Raw genomic sequence first — 14,327 nt, 5'->3', positions numbered from 1 at the left:
CATGAGACTGTGCATGAAAATGCCTGCTGAGGTAAAGGGCATGTCTAAGGGCGGCAGGCTAACATATGGGTGCCTTGGTTGAATGCTGTAAGAGATTTCTTAAAAAAGCTGAACAGGCAATTCAGTGGAGAAAGAATCGTTTTTTCAACAAATGATGTTGGATTAATTGGATATGCTTATGCAAGAAAATGAAGTTCAATCCACATCTTGCATAATATACAAAGATTAATTCAAAATGGAGCATAAACCTGAATGGAAAATCTGAAATCATAAAACTTTTAGAGGAAAACATAGGAGAAAATCTTTGTGACCTTGGGATAGACAAAGATTTCTTAGACATGACACCAATCGCACAATCAATAAAAGAAAAATAAATTGAACATCAAAGTTAAAGTTTTGCTCTTCAAAAGAAAATCAGGAGACAAGAGAATGAAAAGACAAGCCACACATTGGGAGAAAATATTTGCAAATCACGTATCTGATAAAGGACTCGTATCCAGAATATCAGAAGAATTCGTGAATAAGAAAACAAGCAACCAAAGAAAAAAATGGGCAAGATTTTGAACAGACACTTCACCAAAGATATATAAATGGCAAATAAGCACATGAAAGGATGCTCAACATCTTTAGTCATTAGGGAAATATAAATTAAAATCACAATGAGATACTACTAGACTGATTAAAATGGATAAAATTAAAAAGATTGATCATGTCAAGTGCTGGTGAGGCTGGAACTCTAATTTTACTGGTGGGAATGTAAAATGGTACAGCTACTTTGAAAGACCATTTGGTAGTTTCTTAAAAAATTAAACATGTAACTCCCATATGAGTCAGCCATTCCCACTCTCAGGTGTGTTTACCCAAGAGAAACAAAAACATGTGACCATAAAAAGTCTTGTATACAAAGGTTCACGGCAGTTTTATTTGTAATTGCCAAACACTGGAAGTTTTTTCACCTGTTGGTTAATAGGTAAATGGATAAACAAATTGTAGTATGATTCATACAATGGATTATTATTCAGCAATAAAAGGGAATGAACTATTGATATATGCTGCAACATGGATGAATCTCAAGATAATAATGCTGAGTGCAAGGAACCAGATAATATACTGTACACTGTGTGATCCCATTTATATAAAATTCTAGGAAAAGCAAATTAATCTATAGCAACAGAAAACAAATCAGTGGTTGGCTGGGAAATGGGGGAGGGGAGAGGAGGGCTGCAAGGGAGACAGGGATTACAAAGCAACGTGAGGAAACTTTCGGGTGATGGATACATTCATTATTAACTGTAGTGATGGTTTCATGGATGTACGCATATGTCGGTAGTACTAACCAAACTGTATACTTTAACATGTGCAGCTTATTCAGTATCAATTATATCCCAATAAAGTGTTTAAGAAAAAGACTGGGAAGGAAGAAAGCACAGACAGGGAACAGACACAACTCTTGAGGAGTTATACTATAAGGGAAAAGGGAGAAATAGAGCTGTGGCTGGAAATGGATTAGGGGGAGTTGTCAAGGTTTTGTTTTTAAGATGGGAGACATAAGAGCATGTTTGTTCACTGATGCAAATAACTCAGTAGAGAGGGAAAATTGCTAATACTGCAGAGAAAGGGGACAACTGCAGGAGTGACATCCTTGAGAGGGTCAGTGGAGATGGGATCCAGCACACATGCAGGGGGTTTGGCCTTAGGCAGGAGAGTGGATAGTTTCTCTCCAGAGACAGGAAGAATGGCAGAGAGCGCAGGCACAGATGCAGCAAGGTGGATAGATGTGGTGCACAAGTTTACAGAGGGTCTCCTGACTATATCTATTTTCTGAGTAAAATCAAAAGGTCATCAGCCAAGAGTGAAGAAGGGGAAGACGTTTTGGAGATTTAAGATGAGAGGAAAATGTGTGAAATAGTTGTTTTGCAGTAGGAGAGAGAATAAAACTACGAAAGCAGCACTGAAGGCCCCTACAGGATAAGGGTCATGAATTTTCTAGAGAGACCAGTCCACATGGTTGGACAGTTTTCTTCATTTGCATCCTGCAAAGGTGCTTGGGAAGTAGGCCCTGTTCCTTTAGACTTCACACCCATCAGAAGTCTTGCCGCCTTCAAAACAGCCCCTGTTCCCCTGCTGCCTTGGCTCTATCTCCGTGCCGTGCTTTATTTTTCTTCATAACATTTATCCCTACCTGGTCATGTTTTATATGCTGGTTTGCTTGTTGTCCATCCTTGCTGTGTGTCTAGCACTTAGAACAGTGCCTTCTAGGTACACAGAAGGTGTCGAAGGGACAAAATCTGAGGGCTTCTCCTCTTTTCCCCCCCGAAATTCCACATATTTATACCCTGTATCTCCGTGCCAATTTCTTCTGTTGGCCCCTTACACTTCTCTACCTTACTGTGTCCTGGCAGACTGTACAGATTACACCTATGGGCAGCTTGTTTTCTGGCTTTGGTTGGGGCCCTGGGGGCCACTGGCAGGAATCTCTAGAGAGGCTGGAGAGTGAGGTCGTAGAATTTATTCTTTTGGCTGGTTCCCTGTGTCACCTCAGGCTGGCTGCCCATGTCAATTGAAGGTCAAAGATCACATGTCTCTTCTGCTCCTCTCTTCCCTCATCCCTTCAGGATGAGGAGTGGTAACACTTCTATTACTAGCCTCCGTGAGACCACCCTTTGGGGTTTCCTTACGCCCTGCTCTGGCCTATATAAATAATCCTTTTATTAAATCCTCTTGGAATGATCCTAATTTGTGTGCACCATCTGTTTCGTGCTGGGACTCTGACAGAATCCCTATCTGTGAATAATGGTTTTAATAACTCTCTGAATTCCATTAGTGCCTTGCTACTCAAATGCGGCCACGGGCCAGCAGCATGCCATAACCTAGGAGCTTGTAAGAAATGCAGAATCTCAGGCCCCACCTCAGACCTGCCGAATCAGGATTAGCACTTTTAAAGATCCTCTGGTGCCTCCTATGCATGTTAAAGTCTAAGTAGCATGGCATTAGAGTAATCTGAGTTTTACTGAAGCTCTTTCTGTTACTAAAAACCCCAAAGACTCAGACTAGATCACGCAACAGGGTCTTACACCTCAGGCAGTAAAGGAGACAGACTTGTCAAGAAATCTAAGAATAGGACACAGGAGAAGGTGACAACTTCATGGAGATGGGGGTCAGTGTGGATCTCAGAGACCTCAACAAGGGGAGTCTGCAAGTCTGCTGCTCCAGCCTGGATCATTACTCTCCATGGATTTGCTTCATGCTGCATGACCAACTGGATCCCTCACCATTTACTCTCTTATCTATTGCCAGAGTACTTGTTCACTTAAACTTTGCCTAACTCCTAATCTGGCTCACTTTTGCCTATCATGTATTCCCTAGTCTCTCTCATAACCTTATTTTGCCCACTACCCAAATTTCAGTTTCTAAAGAGTAAGAACATTATTCGCCCAATTCATCCCTGTATGGGCAGAGCTTTTTGCACCAGCTTCTCTCACAGCTAATGGCTAGCCTTTGAGTTAAGTGTCAATTCCTGATTCAGCAGGCATCAGTAATACAGTATAAAACAAGTCTGCCCTGGGCTGTCTGATCAGCAGGGGCTGTGGAAGAAAATCACATTATGATTACATGTCTAGTTAAAATGGTCTTAAAAGATATGAAACAGGGTTTTCAGATCTTGGTTGCAGGCTCTTTCCTCTTTACCTACACCATTACCTCCCATCCTCGCTCCCTCCCCACACTTCCCAGGAATATCTGCATCCTCTGGCAGACTCTAACAGTCATGGAGATGACTTTTTATGTTCAGGGTATTTCAAATATTGTGTAACAAAATTAATTACATTTAATTAAATTTATCCATTTTTTATAGCCCCAAACAAACCTAAAATGCCATGTTAAGCTTATGAGATGGCAGTCCTCCAAAGGGTTCTGCTGCCGGGTATATCTGCTATCAGGGTCTTAGGCAGTTTTAGGGATCATTTTACATGAGTTGAGTCTGATGAATGGCCTCTCAGCCTCAGTTAACCATCAGGCAAAGATCAGTCGCCGGGTCCCAGGCCAAGCAACTACCTACATGTCCTCCCTACTTCCTGCACTCCAGGGACAGCTTCCTCCTCAGACAATAATCTTCTTTCTGCCTGCTTTCACAAAGCACTAAAATTATGAGTTTGCTTCTCTTTTTCCTCCACTATGTGGTAGCAGGGGAGGGAACTGTTTGTATTTCTCACAAGTACAGGGCCTGGAATATGGCAGGTGCTGAATTTATTAACATTTATTGATTGAAAGAATGCTCTTGTTCACTGGTTACGTGTTTCACTCACCTTGTGTACTAGTCAGGTTTTTCTGTGATAACTCCCTAAGTGTCAGCGGATTTCTTGCTCCACAAGTTTGAGAGGTGACTGTGGAGTTGCAGGTCTGTTTCACATCGTCTCTTCTCATGTCCAGACTGAAGCAGTGTCCTCTCTTTGGTCCCTGTTGGTCTCAAGGTGGAAGCGAGAGGACTGATGGACACATCAATGCATCTTAAAGCCTCTGCTTATAACCAGCACATAGTTACTTCCATCACATTCCAAGGGCTAAAGTAAGTCACAGGGTCAACATCATCAGCAATGTGGAAAAAATATGCTTCCCATAGGGAAGGAGGGGGCTGGAGGGAATATTTGCTGAACAGTAACATAATCTACCATGCATTGTTACTTGAGTTTTCTATCAACACTATTCTGATGTTTTAGTTAGTTTTCAAAATCAGCAAACTAAAATCTCCTACAGTGTAGTGTATATTAAAGGCAGGATACATTTAGTACCAGAGACAGAATACACCTCAAAGTAGTTTACACCAAAAAGAAATTTACTGACCCATAACTAGGAAGTACAAGGACTGGATCTGGTTGAAGCAGGGCTTTCTCTCCATCTCTTCACTCTGCTCACCTTGATGTGTTGGCCTTATTCTCCCCAGCCTCTCAGAGGTGGCCTCCATTTGCTAGAAAAAATGGCTGCAAGACATTTGCAGAAGGCCTACAAGCTACTATATGCCAAGAGACCAGGTTTTAGATCACAAAGTCTTCAGATTCAGGACTTTTATAGATTTTATAAATGATAGCTAGCAAATCTGCAAATGTAAGTTAAATGGTATCTTTAAGAGGGCTAATTTAGGAATATGAAAAATTTACTGTTTCAGGAATTCGCCAAGCATTTTAATCTTAAGAACTTTCCCTTGACAGTGCTCTCAGATTACCGGACGTGTTGAAAACAGCAATTTTATAGGAAATATGTTTATTATTGATCATTTCAATTCAAAAATACTCATTCTTTCTCAGGGCTGGTCCATTATACTCAGTCTCTTTAGAGATATTAAATAATCAAAACTGTGAGAAATTTTGTTTAACAGTACATAGAAACTTCTGTAAGGTAAGCAACACAGTAATTTCTAACAATGAAACAAGGTCTCCAGAATTTGCCATTAAAACAAAGGAAGCATTTCCAATGACAAGATGTAGGGACCCATGGATAAAATCTAACACAGCACATGCTGGAAAATGGGATCAGGAAATTTTATGATCCACCCTCACTCTGAGTTTGCTCTTGGATGGTGCAAGCACATCCCGTGAAAGGGGCTTAGAGATATGATCACTTCTATCTGGAGAATGGGTCCTTTGGGCATGGGACTCATGTTATCTAAGTTCCCCAAAACCAATCATTTTTTCAACTTCTTGTCCATACAATCATGACCAGAGATTTCAAGGAGAAGACAAGAGCAGGAAGTATCTAGCTTTGATTTTTTAGGAGATGTAACACCAGCTCTTCATCCTCTGCTAAAGACAGGCCTGTATCCAAAGGCTCTAAGGTTTCCCACTTGGCCTTCTTTCTGTTAGAACTTGTGGGTCGCATGTCTTCCACTTCACCGCTGTTCCTTTTCCTCATTCCCTGCATCTTCTTGGTATCACTGGTGGGAACAAATTTAATGATTTACTTTATAAACAAATAATTAAATTCATTATTATGAAACCAAACATTTATAATAGGACAAAATTACCGATAACAGTTGCTAAAGTGATATTATTATTAAGAGAGAAAGAAACATAACATCTTCAGGATATCTATATCATAAGTACCTTCCCATTAATGGATGGGGGGAGAGGGCCTATATGCACTGGGAACTGTGCAGAGTAGTTTGCACAGACTGTCTCATCCAATCCTCAGAATAATTCTAGGAAACTATGGCTATATTATCCACAATTTGAGGACAATGAGAGGCCCATAGTCTAGCTCCAGACTGGCTCCAATCTGTGCTTGTCCTGCCACATCAAATCATCTCTACTTAAAGTTAGGTTATCCTTTAGACAGCAGTCAGTGGGCTAACAGATATCAGGATACCAGGCACTGATTCTAATATCTGTTGCATTAAGTTGTGATATATAGATCATGAGTAAACTGGAACCTAAAATGTTAAATTAAAAATTACTTAAGACTTCATATAAATTTACCCCATTTAAAATATGTATCTAGAGGCCGGCCTGGTGGCACAGTAGTTAAGTTTGCACGTTCTCCTCCTCGGCGGCCAGGGGTTCACCGGTTCAGATCCTGGGTGCAGACATGGCACTGCTTGGCATGCCATGCTTTGGTAGGCGTTGCATGTATAAAGTAGAGGAAGATGAGCATGGCTGTTAGCTCAGGGCCAGTCTTCCTCAGCAAAAAGAGGAGGACTGGCAGTAGTTAGCTCAGGGCTAATCTTCCTCAAAAAAATAAATAAATAAAAATAAAATAAAATATGTATCTAAGACCCACTCATAGAGTCAAGAAAACATAAACATTATTGCTGTATTCTACACACACCTGAGGCACAGACCATAAAAATAAAGCTAATTTCAGAAGGTAGAGGAAATCACTAGATATATTAAAAATAGAAGAAAAAGGAAAACATCCTCAAAGCATTTTGAGATATCATCATCATGTTCAAAGATGATTCAATTATTGGATACAAGATTAAAACAAAATAAAAAACCCATGCAGTAGCAACCATATATTAAGGGCTTACTAAGGGTCCGGCACTGTGCTACATTCTTTACATAGATTACATCATTTATCTTCATGAAAGTCCTTGGTGTACAGAGCATTAGCCTCATTCTACAATGACAAGAGGTTAAATGACTGGACCCAGACTACACACATGGGATTCAAACCCAGATGTAAATAACTCTAAATTCAGCTCCACAGCCAGGCTATGGAAAGCAATTTGAGTTGACCTGCTTTAGTCAACATTTGGATGATACTAATGGAAGGAATTAGCTGTGGAAAGAGCATTGCTTTGGCATTGACACAGTCAGACCTTGGGCAATCTCCACTAACATTTCTAAGCCCTGGTTTCCTTACCTGTAAAGATGGGGATTATACAATTTACTTAGTAGAACTGTTGTAAGAATTAAATGAAATTATATAAGTGTAAGAACATAGTAGTGCTCAATGCATGTTAGTTTCTTTTCTGCCTATAAATGATTCCCTTTCAAATAAATACTTACATTAACATTATAAACAGCCAAAAAAAAAAAAAAAAGAGAGAGAAAATCATCACAGAAACATTTCAAGCAAATGATGCATTCCAAAGGAGAACAAATTGCTCAAGTTCCAATGGACTCTATTACTCCTTAAGACAGCTTGAAGATCAAAGTAATTCTGCCTATCTGGATACCCATTTTTGATCAGATTGAAGCAAAGCTGTAAATAATTTCCCCATTTATCACCTGGAAATGCCCAGTGCCCTGACTCAGCAGCCATTCTCTCTCACCATTTGGAGGAAAGACAAACCAGACAATACTATGAGGTTATTTAAACCCTCAAATAACTGCATTTTAAAAGGCCTGGAGAGAAGATCATGAAAGAGTTTCCTCTGATGGGAATTCAGTCAGCAAAGAAAGCAATTCTTAGTGGAAAGCTGCCTTTAAAAAAAGCATTGAGTCCAAATATGCCTGAGTATGTCTGGTCCTGTGCCAATTCCACTGGATTACAGTGCTATGATTTATTTGGTATAAGGTAATAATTATTTTTTCCTGCTTGTACTTCCAGTGCATCTCAGAGCAGCTCATCAGAAAAAACCTAAGTAGTGGGCTTTACTAATGTATCCTTTATTAATGTGCTCCTGCACATTATACTCCCTGTAGGAAATTAAGTTGGTTCAGCTAATAAAAGGAAGACGGGAAATTTATGTAGCCCAAATATTTTCACAATTAGCTGCTTTGTGGACCAATTCAAATTCTAGAAAGGTATTTTATACTATGTTCCATAGCAAATAAGTAGTAACTTATATAACAAATTAATTATTATTAAATAATATTATAGATATTCTATAGGTAATTACCCCAAAAGGGGGATAATGTAATCAATCTAGAAAACATTTAGTAAGCAGAAAACAAAATGTGGTCACAATCTGGTCTCTTAACTAATGCCTCTTCTGGGGCCGGCCTGGTGGGGCAGCAGTTAAGTGGGCATGTTCCGCTTTGGAGGCCTGGGGTTCACCGGTTTGGATCCTGGGTGCAGACATGGCACCACTTGGCATGCTGTGGTAGGCATCCCACATATAAAGTAGAGGAAGATGGGCATGGATGTTAGCTCAGGGCCAGTCTTCCTCGGCAAAAAGAAGAGGATTGGCAACAGTTACCTCAGGACTAACCTTCCTCAAAAAGAAAAAGAAAAAAGAAATGCCTCTTCCAAATGGTGTGGCACTAGAGAGTGATGTCAGCAACATGGCTGAATAAGACAGTCCTTGTTCATGTTACCTCACAACAATCTGGCATCCCTTAACAGACAAAAGTGCCTTTGTGGGAGCTGTGAGATCCAGCACTATATGCCAAGGGACTCAGGGGTCGTCTCGCCCAACTGTGCATCTGGTAATAGGCACAGAGACCTTGGACCTGGCAATGGCCCATGAACCAACTCCAGTCCCTCTTGGCCATGGGAGAACAATCATCCAGGGACGAGAAAGTTTTTGTGGAAGTCCAGGTTTCCAGTGGAGAAATTCCAGCATACCAATAGAGCAAAAAATATGAATTTGGATGTATTAGAGAGAATAAGAGGAACAGTCTGACTTTATTCACAGCCCCCAAGGCGGCATAGCTCAGGGCCAAGAGAGATGTTCCTTGCCTGTGATTTCTCCCATGGAGGAAAGTGAGAAGATGTGAGTGAGCACCCAGCTCCCCTAGCTATGTGGAACGCTGCCAAAGAGGCCAATTTCTCTTACTGCATCTCCCCCCTCCCACCCTGCTCACAGAGTACTAAATCATGAGCTGCATAACTGGGGGTCAGGAAGAGACGGGGGAGCGGCAGACAGAACTCTCTGAGGGAATTAAAAGGATGCAGATCCTACTAACTGCATCACAGACACCAAAAGGAGCCTGCCCATAAACCGCTGGGGACGCCTTGCCTGTGAATCCTTCCAATTAGTCGACAGGCATCATCAGCACTCCACGTGCCTCACCCATACACACCCTGGTCAGCTCCCTGTGCAGGCTACAGAGAGGGGTGGTGAGAGGGAGCTTAGGCAGATGGCTAGTGAGCATATGCAGAGAGCCAACCTCAATCTTCAGGCCAGGGAGAGACCACAAACTTCAGCTTTAGTGTCACCCTTGGGAAAACAAAGGGAAGCTGTCAGGACTTGATCTGGTGTGTTGCAGAATTGAGAGAAGGCATACAAGCTTAAGAATTCTGCCACAAGAGGGAGCAAAAAGTGTGGAGCAGGCATATCCACAGAAGGTCAAATAAAGCCTCAGAATCCCTAGCAGAACTGACAGGAGATATTTCTTTCCTGAAGGCAGTTAGGAAAGACTGGAGGAGGTGACTCCTACTGCAAATGCAAAAATAGCAATTGAAAACTTCAATGAAAATGGAAAATCAAGGAAACATGACACCACCAAAGTATCACAATAATCTTCCAGTAACCAATTCCACAGACAAAGAGATCTGTAATTTAATCCAATATGGAATTCAAAATAACTGTTTTAAAGAAGCTCAATGAGTTAACATGAAAAAACAGAAAGAAAATTCAGTGACATCAGAAAAACAATCAGTGAACAAAATGAGAAGTTTAACAAAGAGACAGATCACAAAAAAGAACTAAGAAATTCTGAGGCTGAAAAATACAATGAATGAAATGAAAACTGCGAAAGAGAGCAGCAACATCAGAATGGATCAAGCAGAAGAAAGAATTTGTGAGTTAGAAGATAGGAACTTTGAAATTATCTGTCAGAGAACAATAAAAAAAGAGTGAAGAAAGCCTATAGGATCTATGGCATATCCTCAAAGAATTAATTTGTGAATTATTGAAGTCACAGAAGAAGGAGAGAAGGTGAAAGGGGCAGAAAGATTATTTAAAGAAATAATAGGTGAGAACTCAAATCTGGTGAGAGATTTATATATCCAAGTTCATGAAGCTCAAAGGTCCCCAAACAAATTTAACTTAAAGAGATCTTCTCCAAGACACAATAAAACTGTCAAAAATAATGACACAGCCAGAATCTTAAAAACAGCAAGAGAAAAGCAGCTTGTAACATACAAGGGAACCCCCATAAGTCTATCAGTGGATTTCTCAACAGAAAACTTGCAGTCCAGGAGAGAGTGAGATGATCTATTCCAAACAGTAAAAGGGGGGAAAAAACCCTGCCAATCAAGAGTACTTTACCTGGCAAAGTTGTCCTTTAGAAATGAAGAGGAGATAAAGACTAACCCAGACAACCAAAAGCTGGGGTTGTTCATAACCACTAGACCTGCCTTACAAGAAATGCTGAAAGGAGTTCAAGGTAAAAATGAAAGGATGCTAATTAGTAACATGAAAATATCCACTTTCATATAAAGTATAGTCAAATTCTGAATATTCTAATATTTTAATATGGTGATGTGTTCACCACTTAACTCTAGTATAGAGGTTAAAGGACAAGGGCGTTAAAAATAACTCTAGGTATTAAAATGGCAGAGATTTTGTACGCAATCAAAGTTAAGTTGTTATTAGCATAAAACAGACTGTTACATCTACAAGATATTTTATGTAATCCTTATGGTAACCACAAAGCAAAAACCTACAAGAGATCCGCAAAAGATAAGGGAATCAAAGCACACCACTACAGAAAATCATTGATTCACAAAGAAAGGCAGCAAGAGAGGAAGAAAGAAACACGAGAACTATGAAACAGCCAGAAAACAATAAGATGGTATTAGTAGTCCTTATCTATAAATAATTAAATTAAATGGATTAAATTCTCCAATCAAAAGGGATGGAGTGGATGAATGGATAAAAACATGGATAAAAAGAACAAGACCTAACTATACACTGCCTATAAGAGATTCATTTCAGTTTTAAGGACACACATAGGCTCAAAATGAAGGTTGGCAAAGATATTCCACGCAAGTGGAAATCAAGAGAGAACAGAGGTAGCTAAACTTATAGTAGACAAAATAGACTTCAAGTCAAAAACAGTAATAAGACACACAGTAGAGCATTATATAATGAAAAAGGGGTCAATTCATTAAGAGCATATAACAATCATAAACACAGACTCAACATTGGAACACTACAATATATTAAGCAAATACTAACAGATCTGAAGGGAGAAACAAACAATAATACAATAATAGTAGGGGACTTTAATACCCTGCTTTCAACAATGGCTAGATAATACAGACAGATAATCAATAAAAAAAAAATGTTGGATCTGAACTATACTTTAGACCAAATGGAGCTACCACATATATACGGAACACTCCACTCGAAAGCAGCAGAATAAACATTCTTCTCAAGCACACATGGAACATTCTTCAGGATAGATCATATGATAGATCACATAATGAGTGTTAGCAAATTTAAGAATACTGAAATCATACCAAGTATCTTTTCCAACCACAATGGTATGAAACTAGAAATCAATAACAGGAAGAAATGGGAAAATGCACAAATATGTGGAAATTAACACAATACTGAACAACTAATGGGTTCAAGATGAAATCAAAAGAGAAATCAAAAAATATCTCGAGGGGCCAGCCCAGTGGCATAGTGGTTACGTTTGTGCTCTCTGCTTTGGCAGCCCAGGGTTCGCAGGTTCAGATTCCGGTGCAGACCTACACATTGCTTATCAAGCTATGCTATGGTAGCATCCCACAGAGAAAATAGAGGAAGATTGGCACAGATGTTAGCTCGGTGATAATCTTCCTCAAGCAAAAAGGAAGACTGGTAAAAGATGTTAGTTATCTAAAAAGATCTCAAAATAAATCACCTCACTTTATACCTCAAGGAACAAGAAAAGAACAAACTAAGTCCAAAGTTAGCAGAAGGAAGGAAATGACAAAGATCAGAGTAGAAATAAATGAAATAGAGACCAGAAAAGATCAATGAAACTCAAACTAGTTTTTCAAAAAGATAAAGCTGACAAAACTTTAGCTAGACTAGGAAAAAAAAGAGAGAAGACTCAAAATAAAAAACTAAAGAGCAAACATTACAACTGATACCACACAAATACAAAGGGCTGTGAGACTACTGTGAACAATTATATGCCAACAAATTAGATAAACTAGAAGAAATGGATAAATTCCTAGAAACATACAACCTGCCGAGACTGAACCATGAAGGAATAGAAAAGTCTGAAGACCCCATAATGAATGAGGAGACTGAATCAGTAATCACAACCTCCCAACAACAAAAAGCCCAGGACCAGACAGCCTCATTGGTGAATTCTACCAAACATTTAGAGAAGGAATAATACTAATCCTTCTCAAACTCTTTCAAAAAAGAGGAAGGAACATTTCCACACTCATTTTACAAGGCCAGCATTACCTTGATACCAAAGACAGCGAAGGATATTAAAAGGAAAAAAAACTATAAGTCAATATCCCTCATGAATACAGATGCAAAAATTCTGAACATAATATTAGCAAACTGAATTCAACAGTACATTAAAAGGATTATACACCATGATCAAGTGGGATTTATCCTGGGGATGCAAGGATGGTTCAATATACCCCACCCCCCCAATAAAGGTGATTCACCACATTAATAAAATAAAAGTTAAAAATCACAATCATGTCAATAGATGCAGAAAAAGCATTTGATAAAATTCAACATCAATTCATGATAAAAACTCTGAATAAATCAGGTATAGAAGGAAAGTATCTCACCATAATACTCTATATGACAAGCCCACAGCTAACATCATACTCACTGGTGAAAAGCTGAAAGCTTTTCCTCTAAGATCAGGAATAAGACAAGGATACCCACTCTCACCACTCCTATTCAACATAGCACTGGATGTTCCAGCCAGGGAATTAGGCAAAAAAACGAAATGAAAGACATCCAAATCAGAAAGGAGGAAGTAAAATTGTCATTGTTTGCAAATGATATGATCTTATGATACACAAAATCCTCAAGACTCCAACAAAATCTTTTAGAACTAATCAATGAATTCAGTAAAGTTGCAGGATACATAAATTAGTAGTGTTTCTATATACTACCAGTGAATTATCTGAAAAAGAAATAAAGAAAAGTATCCCATTCACAATAGCATCAAAAACAATAAAACACTTAGGAATAAATTTAGCCAAGGAGGTGAAATGTCTGTACACTGAAAACTATAAGCCTTTGATGAAAGAAATTGAAGAAGACACAAATAAATGGAAAGATACCCAGTGTTCATGGAACAGAAGGCTTAATATTGTTAAAATGTCCATACTTCCCAAAGTCATCTATAGATTCAATGCAATCTCTATCAAAATCCCAAAGACATTTTTCACAGAAATATAAAAAACAATCCTAAAATTTGTGTGAAATCACAAAAGACCCCAAAATAGCCAAAGCAATCCTGAGAAAGAACAAAGCTGGAGGCGTCACACTTCCTGATTTCAAACTACATTATAAAGCTACAGTAATCACAACAGTATTGTGATAGCATGAAAACAGACACACAGACCAATGAAACAGAACTGAGAGTCCAGAAATAAACCCTTGCATATGGGAGCCAAGAATACTCAAACGGAGAAAAGACCATCTCTTCAACAAATGGTACTGGAAAAACTAGATAATCACATGCAGAAGAAAGACTGGACTCCTATCTTACACCACTCACAAAATGAACTTGAAATGGATTAAAGGCTTAAACATAAAACCTACAACCATAAAACCCCTAGAAGAAAATGTAAGGATAAAGCTCCTTGACATGTGTGTTCCAATGATCTTTTGGATATGACACCATTGTTTTGTTTTTTGCACAAGCAACAAAAGCAAAAATAAATAACTGGGACTACATCAAACTAAAAAGCTCTGCACATAAAAGAAGCAATCAACAAACTGAAAAGGCAACCTACAGAATGGAAGA

General features: G+C 39.0%; 1 protein-coding gene across 2 annotated transcripts in view; it reads right to left on the bottom strand.

The window, feature by feature from the left end:
* Nucleotides 1-5,239: 5,239 nt before the first annotated feature.
* DDX10 (DEAD-box helicase 10) overlaps nt 5,240-14,327 on the bottom strand; it is a 275,285-nt gene continuing 266,197 nt past the window's right edge. For both annotated transcript variants that reach the window (XM_070624851.1, XM_008524584.2), the window contains one exon: nt 5,240-5,926. Coding sequence is in view for 1 of the 2 variants with exons in the window: in XM_008524584.2 (XP_008522806.2) it covers nt 5,749-5,926 (178 nt within the window). In the remaining variant the exon portion in view is untranslated. The remainder of the gene's footprint in view (nt 5,927-14,327) is intronic.

Source organism: Equus przewalskii, chromosome 6 (assembly GCF_037783145.1).
Source record: "Equus przewalskii isolate Varuska chromosome 6, EquPr2, whole genome shotgun sequence".
NCBI lineage: Eukaryota > Metazoa > Chordata > Mammalia > Perissodactyla > Equidae > Equus > Equus przewalskii.
This window is presented reverse-complemented; position numbering and strand designations above follow the sequence as displayed.